At 29.7% G+C, this 19,588-nt stretch overlaps 2 protein-coding genes across 3 annotated transcripts in view; one reads left to right on the forward strand and one right to left on the reverse strand.

The window, feature by feature from the left end:
* The window catches only part of LOC107894643 (cytochrome P450 CYP749A22), a 47,399-nt gene extending 29,177 nt beyond the window's left edge, over positions 1–18,222 (reverse strand). The window contains exons 1-2 of the mRNA XM_041084916.1: positions 17,787–18,222; positions 17,565–17,716 (exon numbers count right to left, since the gene is read on the reverse strand). Coding sequence (XP_040940850.1) covers positions 17,565–17,716; positions 17,787–18,060 — 426 coding nt within the window. The 5' untranslated portion in view covers positions 18,061–18,222. The remainder of the gene's footprint in view (positions 1–17,564; positions 17,717–17,786) is intronic.
* Positions 599–4,049, forward strand: LOC121212391 (signal peptidase complex catalytic subunit SEC11A). Of its 2 annotated transcripts, XM_041084920.1 has the most exons (7): positions 599–991; positions 1,629–1,682; positions 1,993–2,148; positions 2,556–2,601; positions 2,935–3,023; positions 3,253–3,288; positions 3,858–4,049. In XM_041084920.1, exons 1-7 carry the CDS (start codon positions 980–982, stop codon positions 3,864–3,866), a joined length of 402 nt encoding a protein of 133 aa, XP_040940854.1. In that variant the 5' UTR covers positions 599–979; the 3' UTR covers positions 3,867–4,049. The 2 variants fall into 2 exon arrangements, with proteins under 2 accessions (XP_040940854.1, XP_040940853.1); XM_041084919.1 differs by having other exon boundaries at positions 3,253–4,049.
* Positions 18,223–19,588: the final 1,366 nt, after the last annotated feature.

Consider the following 19,588-nt stretch of genomic DNA (forward strand, 5'->3'; position numbering starts at 1 on the left):
GAGATAATAGATCAATTTTATACATATTAAATGGTTTAGGATTTAAGGTTTTCTTTAGATTTGTTAAATGATAAAATTTTATACAATTAATTAATGTTTTTATATTTAAAAATAGTTAATCTAAATTTAGATTAAATGGTTTAAATCATTTGATATATTTAAATATAAGATTTTAAAACAAATTGATACATAAATAAATTAATGTAACAAATTAATGTAACAGATTGACAATAAAAGAGATAATATGAATTTTAATTTATTAAAATTATCATTAATATAGTTTTTTAAAGTTTTTTTTCATATTTTAAAATTTTTTGTTTTTGTTTTTGTTTTTGTTTTCTTACATAAAAATTATATAAAATTTTAAAATTTATCTAATTCTTTTAAATATTACTTAAATTTTCAAAATTTATTTATTTAAATTTGACATGAATTATATAATAATTAAATATAAAATTGTAAGAAAAAGTCAATCATTAGCGGCGTTTATGAGAAAAACGCAGCAAAAGGTAAGCAATAGCGGCGTTTTTCATAAAAACGCCACAAAATTCATTTTACTTAAAAAGATTGGAGCTGATTTTTTCCCAATTTCCCCCTAAAACCCAAAAACGAAAAAACCCCAAATTTCCCCCCAAATTTTTTCTTAGTTCTCTCATCCAAAAGCACAAATTTTGAAGACCAAATGGCAACAATTTCAGCATTTTCAACTCCTTTGCATTTAATCTCCAAAACCCATTTTAAATCTCCCAAAAACCTTTTCTTTTATCCAAATTCTATCCATTTTCAGACCAAAGTTTCCACCTTTTCTTCCAAAAACTTAACCTTATCCTTCAAAAACGGTAAAACTCTTTACGGTACTTAGAAACTCAAGTCTGCAGAAGAAGAAGAAACAACTGTTGTTGAACAAGAACGAGAAGAAACAACTGTCGCCGAACAAGAGTCTGTTTCTGTTCCTGTTTCTCCTTCAGACACTCTCAGAATGTACTTCCAAGTATGTTCCTTTTTTTCAATTATTATAATGTTTATGTTATTTTGGTCTGGCAAAAGGAAAATTGAACCATTGTTCAGAGCTGGCTTCTTTTATTAGTGAACTATCAAAGTACCTCTTTTGATGCAATGAAATATTGTTTTGGTTGAGTGATGATATAAGTTTGGGATCTAACTTCTATTTTGCTACTTAATTATGTAAAAGTTCAAATTGCTTTGTTAGTTTTTTTATTAAGTAATGGTGAATTGTTATGTTTTTCAAATGGATGATGCTGGGTCTTGAACTTCTTTCTGAGTTTATATTTGTTACTTAATTCTGGAAATATGTATAATGTTTTATAGCACTTAAAAGAATCTCCACTGCTAATTCACATTGCACCCGAACTCGAGTTCGAAATTTAGAGACATCATTGTCATGAAAGGCAGCCACCAACCCTAAAAGGACTAGTCTCTAGGGATGCATCTTTGTGTTACGTATTCTATAGAGTTTGAATTCTTGAAATCAAGCAAAAAATCGATTCTATTTGACTAGTATTGCTTGAAATTGTATATATGGTTAATATGTATATTTGTTTGTGAATTTCTTCCCTTGAAACTATTCATTAATAGGTCATTGATAATTGATCTTGTTTGTTTTAAAGGCAGATGGAATGTTGAATGAAGCTGAAATTCCGAAGGTGACCAAAGCATTAGAGGTATCAAAATGATCATTTTGATAGGCAGCTGGTTAGATTTATCTTCAGATTGAATGGAGGCGGGAAATCTAACTTCTTATTTATGTTCTTCCTATGTCCGGAACCCTGAGTGTAGCCTAGTGTTTCACTCAATCCCTTAGTTAAATTCTTGTTCTATATACGGAGCCCCCAGCTTAGTATAGTGTTTCCCCCAATCCCTTAGAATGGCTTATTGCAGAGAGAAATATTTTACATGATCTTTTTGTATTATCCCTCACTAAAAACAAAACTGTAAAAATCTAATTATATGTCTGTTTAATGGCACAACTAGGTTTCCGTCGATATTCTTTATTGCAGAGAGAAATATTCTAATGGAATGGTTATTTCATCGGCACTGATAATATGGAAAGGATTGATTTGCATTATTGGGAGCGAGTCGCCGGTGGTGGTTGTGCTATCTGGGAGTATGGAACCCGGTTTCAAACGAGTGAGCCAATTTTTTACACGTATTTAAAATAAGTATTTAAAAATTTTGAGCTTTGATTTGTGATAGTCATATAAATTTAAATTTGTTAAATGCAGGGAGATATATTTGTGATAGTCATATAAATTTAAATTTGACAAATGTTGAACTGCTTGAACGACAAGTGACAGAAGGTTCTCATGTTCTGATGTAGAAAATCTCTAGAAAGTAGAAACAAATAGTTTTGATAAGGTTAACACCATGGTCAACTCTAACAGTCTTGTTCATGAGCTGTGTACTAGTGGTTGAACATTTTCTTTCTGAAATTTATATAGGTGTTATGGCTGTAAATTATTTGAATTAACGGGTCCCCGCCTGGTTATTCTGTATGCTGGATTTAGTACATTGCATGTTTGGTTATGCTTTGTCAGGTTCATGAGCAGCGAAATAGCAAAGAAGCTGATATACTCACTAAAGGTAGCATATCCTTGATATCAAGCTAGTTGAATGTGAGCAAATACAAGTTGTGGTTTGTTTGTTTGTTTTCAACGAACTTTAAACTCTTTATTATCAATCATGAAAATATTTTCTGACTATTAAAATCTCTTTCCTTACCAATGAAGTGGAGAGTGGACACTTCCAAATAGTTTTTTTGTTTACTGGTGGAATGGTCTTAAATACATTCCAAGTTCTTCTCGTTTTTTCATGTGTGTGTGTGTGTGGTTGATCATTCTTTAAATATCTTCATATGTACAGCTACTGCTTGAGTATGCTAACCTTTTTAATCTTTTGACTGGACATATTCATCAGGAGACGCTAATCTTTACGATGACAGAATGTTGTACACATCTAGTAATCGTTGGTTGCAAAAAAAAATACATCATGGGCAGAGCTGTTGGGTAAATCAAACACCTATATATTTCTCAAAGTGTTAACAAGTTCTAGAAGTGAAAACATTTGTAAAACACTCTGATTAGGAGTTTCTTGCATCACTATTTGTGCTGTATGCTTTGAGTTTCAAGTTCATCACACTTCAATAGTAAAATTACTCTTCTGTTTTATTATTTATTGTATTTTTAATTGTATATATCTTCTCTGAACTAATGTTTTATGTTTTCTGCATGGCAGGAAGGATCCCATAATGTTCACTTATGCTTACCTGAGGTTTGTTCTAAATTTTTCCAAAAATTGGGCTGCCCAGAAAAAAAAACTTGAAATAGGTTTACTTAGTACTAGTTAAATCGGGCTTGATTTTAGATAAATCTAATTATTATCTTTAAGCATGATATGTTCTAATACTTTGATTTAAGCTGTTGATGTATATGTATTCTGACTATGGAATATCATGTTCAAATATTCTACAAATAAGCTAATTAGGAGATTCTGCAATTGTTGATGGTAATTGGAATTTAAGAATATAGGCTTAAGGGTTTAATTGGAATTTAAGCATGATATGTTCTAATATTTTAAATTTATATTGATGAATACTTTCCACCTATATTGACTTAAGTGAGTAGATATATCAGTAGTGTACATTTTTTTATTCCACAAACAATCTTAAAAAGTTGAGATATATTTTTTTAGATGTATTTTTTAATAATTTATTATAACATTATAAGACACCTAATTTACTATAACATTATAAAACAATCTTAAAAAGTTGAACTGATTTACTTATCTTTGCCATGTTCACTATGGTTTGAACAAATTAAGTTACTCTTATTTTCATGCAGAGCATGTAGGAGCCAAATTTGCGGTTCAAATTCGAAGCCATGCTCAAAAGTTTCTCTAAGGGTCATTGCTCTGAGTTCATTACAAGATTTCTTTGATTAAGTAAATGTATTATATCTTTTATTACCAAGATTTACTTGATTAAGAAAATGCATTGTATATTTTATTACCTTGCATATGTATTATTTATTTTAGTTTTGATTCTAAATTTTGTATTTTTACTTAAGTGGTCTAACTTTTAGATTTTATTTGTGTTATTAATTTATTATTTTAAATTCTAAATTTAAATTCATTAATTTTTATATTTATATTTAGTTTTAAAGTTAAAATTTCCGTAAAAAATTTAATTTAAATAATATTTTTATTTATCCTTAAAACATAATATAATATTTATCATAGAAATAAATATTATTTAAAAAAAATTATTTTTTAGAAGATATATTTTTAACGGCGTTTGTGTAAAAAGCGCCGCTAAAGGTCTATTCTATAGCGGCGTTTGTGGGAAAAAGCGCCGCTAAAGGTCCTGGTCTTTCGCGGCGTTTGTGGGAAAAGCGCTGTTAAAGGTCCTAGTCTTTAGCGGCGTTTGTAGGAAAAGCGCCGCTAAAGGTCATGGTCTTTAGCGGCGTTTGTTGGAAAAGCGCTGCTAAAGGTCATGGTCTTTAGCGGCGTTTATTTATAAAAACGCCGCTAAAGTTAGCGACGCTGTCATTAACGGCATTTTTGGTGGCGCTTCTCAAAGCGCCGCAAATACTTTTAGCGGCGTTAAAAAACGCCACTAAAGGCCTAAAAAAGCGACGCTAAAAGCCTGTTTTGGTGTAGTGAGAATCAAGACAAAGTAGTAGGGCCCTGCTATGAGCTGTAATAGTACTTGTAACAGCATGTATAAATACTCCAACATTCCTATCAATAAGATGTAAGAGAAATATTACTCAACAAGTCGTAATCATCATTCGAATCGAACGTAGGCTTACTGTAAGGCCCGTACGATCTAAAACAAGCTATAAGACTTTATATTCGCTGATTGGTTGATGTATAATCTGTTATCTGTACGTATGTCTGATATGTTATAAACTAAGCAAGTATGATCTATTAGCGTATATTGTGTTTTGTTGGGACATGTGTAAGATATGTAATTTATCCATGTATGATTTGTGCTTTGTTAATTTTGATGATTCGTTTCTATGTTACTGAGTTAGATGAGAACATATGGTATCCAAATATGATATTGTATCTTATACTGATTTTGATAAGTAACCATGTATGTGACTTCATGGAAAATCTGATATGATTCATTAAGATTGGATTAATTTGTCCAGCAAAGCATGGAATCCCATGCCTTCTGTTTCTGTTATTGTACGACAACATATCCTACATGCTTATCATTCTAATTTTAAATATGCATACCATGACACATTATATGGGGTTAGGGATGATATGAACGGATGAAGTTTCTGTCAGTTTAATGATATGCTTTATCTAGTGGTTTCTCGACAATTCTGTTTGGCAATTTGTCTGCATTTATGGTGGCACTGTCCACAATTATCTGTTGGTTTGATTTGGTTGGATGAGTTCTGCGAAACTCTATTTTGGTGTGTAACAAAGTTGGGTGGGATGTTTTCTGTTAATCTGTATTTTAGTTTTCGGAAAAACACCGCATTGGCATAATTAAATATCTTCTGTTTTGTTATATGCTGTTATGAAAATCTCTGTGATATTCTGATTTGTTCCTCTCTGGTTAGATGATCGTTATGAAATTCCCTGTGTTACTCTAATTTGTGTATTTTGTTTTGTTTGATCTTTGTTTGAGTATAGTTATACACTCAGCTCCATAGCTCACCCCTTCGTTTTATCTTTGTCTGTTCAGGTAAACCTCTAACTTAGGACCGGATGGCGTGTGAGAGCTCGGATTTTTTTTGCACTTAATATAGATATGGTGAATTTCGTATTTTTTTGTTTTGATCTTTTGGGTTGTAATCTATTTTTGAATTCATCTTAGGTTTTTGATTAACTCGTCAGTAATTGATATTTTCTAACGCGGGACTGTAAAATCCCTTAAGTCGACGAAATAGACTTCGGTTTTCAAAACTAAAACTCCGGAAAAGGTTTTCCACTACAAAATTAAGTAACTTCTTAAGTGTTTTCTGGAAGCGAACAAATAGCTTTCTAATGACTGTTTGTGAAAATTGTATTTGCTAAATATTTACTGAAATTAGTTTTCCAAATGAGTTGATGTAATTTCTCCACATTCAGTCATAACTTCTAAGCTGGGTTTAAGGTATTACATAAAGTACATCAAAACTTATCTTGATCTTGATAGACATCCACTTAATAAGATATTCATATAATTTTTTTATATACTTTTCTTTATATATAATATTTATATGTCAAGAATTTATTTTCTCCATGTATTGTGGGTATGGTGATTTCTAATATTATAAAATGAAATAATTATTTCAAATATAATTATTATTTTTATATGTAAAATATTTCAAATATTATTTTTTTCATCTAGATTGTGAGTATGATATTTCAAAGATTTTTATATGTGAAATATTTTAAATACACATACAAAAATATTTACTAAACTCATGATATGGATTGAAAAAAATATTACACATAAAAATTATATTTAATAAAAAATAATCATATTTGTAATAATTATTTGATTTTATGAATAAAAGAATTATTAATTAAAAAGATAAATTAGAATAAAAAAATTAAAAACAAAATATTTATTAATTAAAAAATTTGAAACAATATAAAATAAAAATTACAAATGTGTTTAGAAAATGAGAATTGAATCTGAGTCTCAATGATGAAAATATTATTATTTAGTCATTTAGCTAAAGAAGTTAATATGTTAAAAATATTCATTAAAAAAAAGTTTAAAAAAATATAAATGTGAGTGGGAGATAAATTTAACCTGAAACTTAAGAATAAAACTATAAGTATTTAATAATCCAATTAAAGAAACTAATTGTAATAAAAAAAAGTAAAAAAAACTGTATAAAAAAACACACCCAACTAGACGCGCTTTTACATTTTTTAAAAATAACTTATTTCCCTAATTAAAGTTAAAATCGACGTAAAGAGCTAATTAAAAAAATAAAATTCACCTATAAGACTTATCTAGCGTGATATTTTGAAGATAATAATTCTTATTTTAAAAATGTGTAAAATGTTAATTATATGCATAGTGAGTGTGCAAAGGTTTTAGTCAAAAAATAAAAATGCGTGTAAAGGAGGTCAAACCAAATCATGAAGTCAAAGATATCATCCTTTTTTTTCTTTAATTTTTGTTTTAAAGTTATCGTCTTTAAACTACACTAAATGGCTAGTTCTCGAAGAACTTAAATCATGGATTTAAGGTAACTTACATATTTGTTCACCTAATTTTTGGGAAGCTTACATTTTGATTACTTAAGAAAATTTTTTTGTAATTTCGTTACTTAATTTTTAAAATGTTTTGGTTTTGGTTATCTAAGTATTAAATCTTGATTTCTATACATTATGCTTACATTTTTATTTTAGTTACTCAATTTTTAGATCACTTCTATTTTGGCCACTAAAAAAAATATTTATTGGGATAAAATCATTAAAAATTGAAGTGAAAAAAATAAGTATCCATTGTGGTATTTTTTAACGATAATTCTAAATAAATTATAAATATATCAAAAAATTCTTTAAAATAGAAAATTATTCAATTTCTTTTTATGTAAAAAATTTTAAAAACCATGATATCCTTTAAAAATTTAACCTAAGTTGAGGGTTAAATTTCAAATTTTATAAAAAAAAATAAAAAATAAATGTAACACCCCTTACCCGTATTCAACGTTGGAATAGGGTACAAGGCATTATCGGACTTATTCACAAGCAAACATTCAAAATAGAGACAATAATTTCCACTCAAATTTAAAAAATTTCCAAAAGCATACATATTGTCACTATTACGAGCCGTCGAGGCTCAAAACATGCATTGGAAATGATTCAGGATTAAACCGAGAATTTCGAAAGCTTTTTAGAAAAATTAGAAAAATTTTCATGTAAAAAGGGTCACACGCCCGTGTGGCGTGGAACACGCCCGTGTAGCCCACATGGCCGTGTTTCTAGGGCGTGTACCTCTCTAACTTGCATCCATGAAGAAACTTAAGTCACACGGCCTGAGCACACTCCCGTGTTGCTATGCCATGTGGTAATTAAATGCAGACTTCACACGGCCGTATCACACGGCCATGTTAGAGTCTATATGTGTCACACAGCCAAGCCACATGCCCGTGTGCTAGGCCGTGTATCTAAACCTAGACATTTTGTTTCTCATTTTTAAGATGCAGGGCACACATGGCCTTAACACATGCCCATATGGCAAGTCGTGTGTCACACACCATATATCATCATAAAGCAAATTAGAATTAAAAAGCATTAGACCAACCAAAACATGAAATCCCCAAACCATATATCATCATATGGTTGCAAAATAGAGTAAATCGATGGACATTACAAGGAATAGTTTTGCATCCACATTTTATTATATAATACAATATTTTATCAATTTTGTAGCTAACATCTCGACCCACAGCTCGTCTAAATGAGCCCATTTCACAGCTCATGAGAGCATATTAGAAATGCTATAGTTACATGAAAAGGCACGCTTTGTGTAATATTTGGTTTTGAAATGGCTTGTTTTGGGGGCAACTTATGCTGCACATGGCCTGGGACACGGGCTGTCAAACAGTTGTGTGCCCCACACGGTCGTGTGTCTCAAGTCAGGTTGTAACACAGTCTAGCACACGGCTGTGTGACCCAACATTGAATGCACACACAGCTTGCGACACGGTCATGTGACTCTTTTTCGAATACCCACACGAGCAGACACATGGGTTGGGACACGACCATGTGTCCATACTTCAAATGTCCATATAGTCTTGGACTATGTCACACGGCCGTGTGACCTTTATTTTCCAAATTTTCATGTTTTTCCAAAATTTTATGTTTTGTTTCAAATTTATCCCTAATTGTTTCCAAGTTATTTTTAAGGCCTCGAAGGCTCGGTTTAATTTTACTATGATTTTATTAAGTTGTTAGATGTTGAAATTAAGTTGCATAATTGTTTCTGTTTTGATGTTAAATGTTTTAATTTGTATGGTAATGCTCCGTAACCCTAATTCAGAGACGGAGACGAGTTAAGGGTGTTATAGTTTTTTTTGCTTAATGTTTAAGTGTTTTGCTTAGTTTTTTTAGGTGTTTAGTTTACTTGAGGCACCATTCATAGTAGGCAATGATAGAGTGACAATTGTTTGGCTTAGAAACGGAGCAGGGTTTAGGAAATTGTAATCTTTTTAATATTTCCTTTATTTTTTATGCATCGGGCGGTTTAAATTAAAAAAAATGAGTATTACACTTTATTCAAATCCATCTGTATTTGTAAATAGTTAATTTAAATCTATTTTATATGCATTTATATTTTTTTAATTTACTATTTACTTTATTCACACAGCCTAGATGACTAGCCTGTGTGGTCCACACGGCTCGGTACACGCTCGTGTGAGAGTTACACGGTCCAGATATACACCCATGTCATTTGCCCATGTGACTCACAATCAAAACAGTCCCTCACACGACCTGGACACACGCTCGTATGACCCAAGTCAGAGAGTTACATGGCTTACCATATGGCGTAGAACAGGGCTGTGTGGCATCAATAGCCATGGATTCCAGCTTTCGCCATTCATAGAAAACTTGGTTATCGTTACACACCTTACACGGTTTCGATGTAAAAGCACCGGAGATGAACCCAAAACCTAAAAATGACAATCCAGCGACCAATTAAACAACTATTTGCAACCGAATTGTTAGAATTAGCATACAAAACCAAAGATATGTCGAAAAGCTTCAACCCAAAACCCAACTCAAAAAATCAAACACTTACTCTCACACGCTACAACAATTCACGGACCTAAAGCGTTTGGAGATTGTTATTCTCAAGATTTTCACCTAAAATAGAACCAATTGAACACTTCAAACAGAGAAATCGAACAAAACAAACAGAAGAAAAATAAAAAACCCAATTTGACAAATAAAGAACGAAAGTGACATTAACAAAATTTCGACAACAAAACTTACGTTGAAACCTTTCAGTCGAACACAACAAAATACACAATTCCCTCGATAGAACAACAGTAAGATTAACGGAAAGAAAATAAAAGAAAAAGAAGAGTAGAGGAGAAGAAGAAAACAATAAAAAGGAAGAGAAATAAAAACATAAAAATTAAGAAGAGGGAAATAGGGAAACAATTTAGTTAATTTTAAAAGCAATCAAATTTTACAAAATAGCACAAAAATTATATTTCCTTTTTGATTATGTAGAGACTCGAACACAAAACCAAAGGATATAAAAAAGCTTAACCATTAAACCAACAAACTCATTCTTGACACAAAATCACACAGAATTAAACTTAAGTTGAAAGCTCAATGATAAAGGTTTAGACACACAAATAGTAATTTTTTCCAAAAATGAGACTTAAACCCTTAATCTCAAACACCTACATAAAACAACTAACCATTAAAGCAAATAATCAATTACAACAAGATTTAACAATCAAACGTTCAAATTTTGGGGCATTACAGTGACAACTGTTTGGCTTAGAAACGAACAGGGTTTAGGAAATTGTAATCTTTTTAATCTTTCCTTTATTTTTAATGCATCAGGCAGTTTAAATTCAAAAAAAAAACATGAGTTTTACACTTTATTCAAATTCATCTGTATTTATAAATAGTTAATTTAAATCTATTTTATATGCATTTATATTTTTTCTTAAAAAATAGATTAAATTATTTTTAATTTAATATTAAATAATATTATATATTTTTATTAAAATTTTAAATATAAACAATTAAACTTTGGGTAAAATACTAAAATAGTTATTTTTGTTTGTCTCAGGTTACATTTTAGTCAGTTATGTTTGAAATTTTACATTTTAGTCACTTATATTATCGTATTGTAACATTTTAGTCACTCAGCGTTAATTGTACTTAACGGTGTAACGGTAAGCTAAAGTGACACGTTAAATCATCATTTCAAACAAAAAATTTAGGTTAAATTATGCAATTGGTCCCTATATTTTTTTCATTTTGAACAATTTAATTATTTTTCTTTTATGTTCTTTGAACTTTCCATTTTTATTCTTTATTTTCCATTCTCCCTCATACCTTCTCTGTTTTCCTCCCTTCTCGATTTCTTTTAACATAATATTTCTATATTTTCCATTTGTTAAAACAAGTCCCCATACTTTTATTTTTCTTTTATGTTCTTTAAACTTTCCATTTTTATTCTTTAATTTTTTCCTTTTCCTTTTCTTCTTCCCATTTATGTATCTCTCTTCTCATATTCTTCACTAAAAAAATATAATCTTTGCCTACAAAATAAACCAAATCCTTGTTTTTCTCACATGATTCCTAAATTAAATTTCATTTAAAACCAAATATCAATCATTCTTAATCAAATCTCAATTTGAATATAACCTAATTTTGAAACAAAAATTGGATCTAACTAATCAATATAAAAAATTATATCCTTAATCAAATCTAAACATAAATTAAATTCTTTATGTTCAAAACAATTTTTTTCCATTTCCAAACATTTACAGAATTGTGTAGATTATTCCTTTCATTTTCTTTTATTTTCTGACAAATAAAAGTAAGCATGCAATAAAATTGATCTAAAACTTCTTGGATATCCCCAAACAAGCTTGATTGGAAGTCGAGCATAGATGAACCGAAGAGAGAAAGGGAGCATGGAACCAAACTGGTTTGGGTAAAGTTGAGGATAAGTTTTGTATGGTAGCCATTTTAGTCATTGAGAGTGTAGAGCTCGTTTGACGAATCCGTGAAAGAGTGTAGTTTCAAGAGGGCGAGAATGTTGTAGGTAAGATAGATAAGGTGGTCGTGGGGGTTGGTTAGGAAGTTAAGGGAATGAGCTCGAGAAACTTTGTTGAGGGTAGACTACCATAAGTCACCACTGGCGAGGTCTTCAAATGAGGTGAGCTTGTGGGCTAGGTCATTGAGAAATCCAAATTGATTTGTTAAAGCGACGATGGATGATAAGGGTTTGTAACTTTAGGGTGAGAATATGCGAAACAAGTTTATTTTGGTTTCAACTTTAGGGTGAGAAGAGAATGGAAAATAAAGAAAAAAAGGGGAAAAATTAAAAGAACATAAAAGAAAAAAAATTAAATTGTTCAAAACGAAAAAAATATGGGGACCAATTGTATAATTTAACCTTTTTTTTGTTGAAAGGATGATTTAACGTCCTACTTCAGCTTAACGTTACACCATTAATGATAATTAGCAGCTCGGTGACTAAAATATGTAAGTCATTTTTTTCTCATTTAGTATCGTTTTCCTCTAAAATCACAAGCATAAAAAGTTTGAAATTATTGTTATTTTCTCAATCCAATAACATAGCCACCTTTGATGCTAGTTTATTATCGAATTAAGCATGAACAACACAAATTTAGTTCATTTATGTTCATTAACACTCGTTTATTAAATCATAAAAATATATTTATTATTTGATTATTATATAATTAAATATTGTTTATGTGTTTATTTTATTTATAATAATATAATTAGTAAAATGATTGTATGATTCTTTTATATGTAAAAATAAGAAAGTATTTATTTATGGTTTGTTTGTTTGTTATTCATAAATATATATATTTAATTGTTTAATTAAATGTTCATCAACAAGTTTGTTTAATTTAAATGAATGAATATGAATATACATAATTTTAAAGAAGCATACACAAATAAAATTCCGAAACTCTAAATCAACATGAACAATTTTAAAAATAAATAAATGAAAATGATCAGAGATTTATTTATTCAAGCTCGATTCATTTACAAACCTATGCTAGGAAATAACAAATGTCTTAGCGGTATTTAATTAGAAAATCAAATTTTATTATTAGTCCATATAATATGCGTAAGTCACTAACTTTAGTCTTCGCACTTTTAAATTTTAAAATTTCAATCTTGACCCAAACAATAGTCATTAGAATTGTCAAAACTCTAATTTTTTTTATAATATTATGTTGTTAACATATTATCATGTGTAATACCATGTAAGTTTGCTATTTCCACATAATAATTACAAAGAGTCAGATTGTTTTAGTTAATGAATTTTAATGATTGTTGTTTGAATCATGATTAAAATTCGAAAATTTAAAAATTTGAAAATTTGAAAAGAATAAAAGAAAACTAAAAAATGATAGAAATTAGAAAACAAAAACTAATAATAGAATTAATCTTAACAGATTTAATTACTACAATTTAAGTTACGATTAAAAATTTAAAACTAAAAATATATATATAAGAGTTAAAAGTATCTGAATTAAAGCATATGAATTAATTCTATAACTTTAAAAAAAAAGTTAAGATGAACAAATAGTAAAATTTAACATAATTTCAAAAATAACTAAAATTTGTATTAAAATTGAAAATATGAATCATAAGAAGGATTTTGGGTATTGTAAAATGTTTTGTAGGATTTGAACATTCTAAATGATTTTTGTCAAGATAATAATTCTTATTTTTAAAAAGGATGTTAATTATAAGAGTAGACATTTTTAAAAATTTTCATTTTAGATTATTATAAAAGTTTAAAGTAGTAATAATAAAATTACACTTTTATCTTTTTAAAAATGATAATAATTTAATTTAATCTCTTAAAAACTATATAAATACAAACTATTAAAATAATAAAATTATATATAATTTAATTTCGATTCTCTAAAAGAAAATTCTAACTTCCCCTATGTTAGATATAATTGTCACTTTTATTTTAACCCCAAGTAGGACAATTATATTTCTTCAAAAACAAAAGTAGTACAATTATTAGTCAAAAAAATAGTGCTACAATTATTGTCACTCAGAGTGAAAATTGCCACTCTCATTAAATGCATGCAATGGACATTGGTGGGGCAAAAAACACAAAAATCAATCTACCTTATCTTTTGTACAATTAATTTACTTATAAATGACCATTTCCAAGTATATTTATAGAAATGAGCTAATTTCTACATTATTTATCAGAAATGGCTGATTTTGGCAAAACGTGTCCACGTAAGAGCGTTTTAAGGAAAAATTTCAACAAAAAGCGCCCTTAGGGGAGCGATTTTGCCATGTCAACGCAAAATGCTCTGACATGAACGCACCTTGCTGATGTGGCAACAAAAACACGCTGACATGGACGCGCTTTTGCCCGTTTTCGGATTAAATTTTCAAAAAAGGTCTTTTTTAAAAAAAATTATAAAAATAGACCAAATTTTTTGAAAATTTATGAGAATAAGCATTTATAAAGACCCAAAGTGGCAACACCATTTTTTTTTCATTTTATGGTGTCACCAATTAATATGGAAATAAAACTAAGAAAGCAGATCTTTATATAGACCCAAATTCTCGTTTCCCTTTTATTAAGCAATGTGAGATATGACACATGTGTATATATAGACTCATGAATAAGTTTGCAGCTTGGTCCTAAACAATTTGGGATATGACACGTGTATATATAGTCACTAAGCGTTAACTGTATTTAATGGTGTAACGATAAGCTAATGTGGCACATTAAATTATTATTTCAAATAAAAATTTAGGTTAAATTTTACAATTGGTCCATATATATTTTTTCATTTTGAATAATTTAATTTTTTTCTTTTATATTCTTTGAACTTTCCTTTTTAATTCTTTATTTTCCATTCTCCCTCCTTTCCTCTTTGTTTTCCTCCGTTCTCCATTTCTTTTTAACATAGTTTTTCTATATTTTCCATTTGTTAAAACAAGTCCCCATACTTTTATTTGTTTGAACAATTTAATTTTTTTTCTTTTCCTTTTCTTCTTCCCCTTTATGTATCTCTCTTCTCATATTCTTCACTACAAAAATATAATCTTTGCCCACAAAATAAACCAAATCTTTGTTTTTCTCACATGATTCCTAAATTAAATTTCACTCAAAACGAAATATCAATCATTCTTAATCAAATCGCGATTTGAATATAACCTAATTTTGAAACTAAAATAGGATCTAACTAATCAATATAAAAAATCATATCCTTAATCAAATCTAAACATAAATTAAATTCTTTATATTGAAAACAATTTTTTTCCATTTCCAAACATTTACAGAATCGTATGGATTATTCATTTCATTTTCTTTTATTTTCTAAAAAAAAATTAAATGTGCAATAATATTGATCTAAACCTTCCTGGATATCCCCAAACAAACTTGATTGAAAGTCGAGCATGGATGAATCAAAGAGAGAGATAGAGCATGGAACCAAACTGGTTTGGGTAAAGTTGAGGGTAAGTTTTGTATGGTGGTCATTTTAGTCACTGAGAGTGTAGAGCTCATTTGACGAATCCATGAAAGAACGTAGTTTCAAGAGGGCGAGAATGTTGTAGGTGAGATAGATAAGGTGGTTGTGGGGGTTGGTTAGGAGGTTAAGGGAATGAGTTCAAGAAACTTTGTTGAGGGTGGACTACCATAAGTCACCACTGGCGAGGTCTTCGAATGAGATGAGCTTGTGGGCTAGGTCATTGAGAAATCCAAATTGGTTCGTTAAAGCGATGATAGATGATGAAGGTTTGTAACTGTGGGGTGAGAATATGTGAAACAAGTTTATTTTGGTTTCAACTTTTGCCTTTTCTTTTTTCATAAACATAAAAAAGTTTTAAGAAATGGAAAATATAGAAAAATTATGTTAAAAAAGATAGAGAAGGGAGAAAAACAGAAGGAGAAGCAGAAGAGAATGAAAAAAAAGGGGGGAAGTTAAAAGAACATAAAAGAAAAAAATAAATTGTTTAAAAGAAAAAAAATATTGGGGGCAATTGTATAATTTAACCTAAAATTTTTGTTTGAAATGATGATTTAACGTCCCAAAGTCAGCTTGTCGTTATACCGTTAATGAAAATTAACAGCTCGGTGACTAAAATGTCACAACAGGTTAACATAAGGGACTAAAACGTAACATTTCAAACATAAGTGACTAAAATGTAACATGAGAGGTAAACAAAAAGTGACTATTTTAGTATTTTACCCTTAAACTTTTTATGTTTAGATTTACTTTTTTTATGTGATACAAATTACATAATAAATAGAAATAATATAATATAATATATTACTAAAGCAAATTAGAATTAAAAAGCAAAAGAGCAGCCAAAACATGAAATCCCCAAATCATATATCATCATCATATGGTTGCAAAATAGAGTAAATCTATTAACATTAAAGGAATTGTTTCGCATCCATATTTTATTATATAATACAATATTTTACAATTTTAATGTAGTGAATGAAACAGTAAGTGAAGCCCATGTTGTGGCTTGAGTGAAAGATTTGGTAAAGGTGCGTGAACATAGGAAGGGGAAATAGTGAAAGTGTAGCGTTGCAGAATCATGGAAAGGGGGATTTTAGTTTTAGTGATTGAAAAGCTCATTCCAACACAAGATCGAGGTCCCAATCCAAAGGGTAGAAATGCAGCTGCATTGTTGTAGGTAGCTTTGGCAATCCCTTCAGCAAACCTCTCTGGTTTGAAAAGATGAACATCATCTCCCCATAAATCAGGGTCATGATGGAGGGCTATGTATCGGATGCTGAGCTCTAAATTAGTAGGTAGGACAAGTTCTCTTAATCAGACTTCTCTTTCTACCTTTCTTACCACGCCATGTACAGGAGGATAGAGCCGTAAAGTTTCATTAATAATCATGGTAATCTGTTTGAGAAAAAAAATCAAACTATAATAATTTGCAGTTTAATATAAATGGTCAATGCTAGTTTTCAAGCTTTAGAATTTGTATAGTTTGCTTACGATCTTTAATTTGGCGATCCCTTGAGAATTTGGGTTTTGATTACCAAAGACCTCAATCACCTCTGCTCTTGCTTTGTCTTGCCAATCTGCATTTATTGCTAAAAGCAGGATTGTCCATGCAAGCAAGGAATTAGTTGTTTTTTGGCCAGCAAAATAGGAAGATTTACACTCACCTACCACATATTGTATCGAAAGCCTGATTTTCTCGTCCGGATCATGATAGGCATTTAAAAGTAATCCCAAAAAATCACGGCCGAAGTTGTCAGCTTCTCTGGTCATTACTTTCTCTTCCTTTTGTTTAACAATCTTCATCACAGAATCATGTATCATTTTCGCAAGTTTATCTGATTCAATTTCATCAGCAGGTTCCCAAAACTTGCTGAAAAGGTAAAAGCAGATTAAAATAAATCCATATTTTAAAACCAATTTTCTATTTAATCCCAGGTTGGTTGGACAGTTTTACTATTTTTTATTTTAAAAAAAACACTACGTTTTAAACTGGAACGGCAACAAAGAATTAGTCCTTAAAGAAAGGATTAGATGAAGTTACCCGATGAATAGAATCTTTGCTTTATACATATTTCTGCCTGTAATTGCGGACAACTTCATCAACATGTCAAAAATCTTCTCTCCTTCCAAGTAACTGCTACTAAAGGCTGTTCTGGATATCATTTCTGAAGTCAATAATCCGAACTCTTGGAACACTTCCATCTCTTTGCCTTCCTTACCTTTCCATTTCTCAAGCATCGTTTCAACGCTAGCAATTATTGCTGGAATCATATTCTGTAAAAACCATCATGCATTATCAATGTTCCACTACAATAATTAGATTAGAAACTAGTGATTTACTTTTAAGCTCTCCCCATGGAAGGCATAATTGGCCAATTTCCTTTGCCTTGCCCGTTTCTCACTTTCGCTTGTAACAAGGCTGTCACCTTGTAGTTCTGGGTCTGTTATTACCAGTTGAGCTTGAACTCCATTCCAACTAAGATAATTCTTCCCTAAAAAAATGATTTAATTAAAATCTCTTCATGGAAATCCAAAAATACTACCAAAACAACATATTCTCACCGTATTTCTTGATGTAGGAGTAAACATGAGGCAACACTCTGGGAAATATATCGTGCGTCAAGGCCATAAGTTTGCTATATGCTTCCTTCTGCATTTGAAGAATTTGTTTGTTGTTTCCATGGATAAATTCATAAGGAGGTCCTCTGATCCCCTGTGAACTCATGATGAACTGTACACGATGAGTTACCCACCAATAGTTGTACAAAACATAGAGCAAAGCTACGAAGAGGCAGAGGCCCAAAGAAGCTATAAAAAGGATTAGAAGATTTCCCATGGTCTCTATTTTCTTATCTTCACTGATGAATCCACCAAGTTTTAAAGTGTTATCATAAGATATCTGGTATGGTTATTTGGGTTTTGGAGGTGTTAAAGGCTCAACTCCGAACACTTGAAAAGTGTTGAAGTTAGTTCCCATGCAACACATGCAACAACAAAGGTGGATATGCAGCTCACGCAGATAAGGACTTGATCACAAAGCTTAAGTTATCTAGTGGAAATATGAGTTAACCAAATGAAGATGAAGAACCATGCTACTGTTTCAGTTTTCATGGTTTAGTTTGTTTAGTCCATATTTTGTGTTCTAGTTCATTTTGAACTTAGTTTAGTTTATGTTTGATGTAATTTGATGGTGATAGAGCTGATCACCAGCTTTGTTTATGTTTGCAAGCAAAATCACCTAGTCCCTATGTAACTAGTGGAGTTAGGTAATGTTTAGGTGATGAATTTATTGTTTTTGACCAGTCAAATTCTGGTATATGTAATGGCTTTAAGCCTATGTTTCTTTTGAATGAAATCATTAGAATTTCCTTCCATATGCTCCACTTTTCTTTGCTTTCTAAATTTTGTTTCTATTCCTGCTTAAAGCTCAAAGCTTGAATTTCTAGTTTTTCTTTCTTCATTCTTCATCCGAATACATTACATTGCTGTTAAAGTTCAGATTGAAGATCATACTTCATCCAGATAAAGTGTGTCTAACACTAACAAAAAGTAATGTCCAAGTCATTTTTTTCTCATTCAGTATCGTTTTCCTCTAAAATCACAAGTGTAAAAAGTTTCAAATTATTGTTATTTTCTCAATCCAATAACATAGCCACCTTTGATGCTAGTTATTAACGAATTAAGCATAAACAACACAAATTTAGTTCATTTATGTTCATTAACACTCATTTATTAAATCATAAAAATATATTTATTATTTGATTATTATATAATTAAATATTGTTTATGTGTTTATTTTATTTATAATAATATAATTAGTAAAATGTATGTGTGATTCTTTTATATGTAAAAATAAGAAAGTATTTATTTATGATTTGTTTGTTTGTTATTCATAAATATATATTTTTAATTATTCATTAACATGTTTAATTAAATGTTCATCAACAAGTTCATTTAATTTAAATGAATGAATATGAATATACATAATTTTAAAGAAGCATACACAAATAAAATTTTGAAACTCTAAACTAACATGAACAATTTTAAAAATAAATAAACGGAAATGATCAAAGACTTATTCGTTCAAGCTCGATTCATTTACATATCTATGCTAGGGAATAACAAACGTCTTAGCGGTATTTAATTAGAAAGTCAAATTTTGTTATTAGTTCATATAATATGCGTAAGTCGCTAATTTAGTACTTATACTTTAATTAGGTAATTTTTAATTTTCGCACTTTTAAATTTTAAAATTTTAATCTTTACTTAAACAATAGCTATTAGAATTGTCAACACTCTAATTTTTTTATAATATTATGTTGTTAACATATTTTCACATGTAATACTATGTAAGTTTGCTATTT

This window comes from Gossypium hirsutum, chromosome A13 (genome assembly GCF_007990345.1).
Source record: "Gossypium hirsutum isolate 1008001.06 chromosome A13, Gossypium_hirsutum_v2.1, whole genome shotgun sequence".
NCBI lineage: Eukaryota > Viridiplantae > Streptophyta > Magnoliopsida > Malvales > Malvaceae > Gossypium > Gossypium hirsutum.

Excerpts from the sequence above, each read along its gene's own strand:
- LOC121212391 (XM_041084919.1), top strand. Across the intron at positions 1,683-1,992 it reads AGGTGACCAAAGCATTAGAG|GTTTCCGTCGATATTCTTTA; the intron begins GTATCAAAATGA and ends TGGCACAACTAG. Across the intron at positions 2,602-2,934 it reads AGCTGATATACTCACTAAAG|GAGACGCTAATCTTTACGAT; the intron begins GTAGCATATCCT and ends CATATTCATCAG.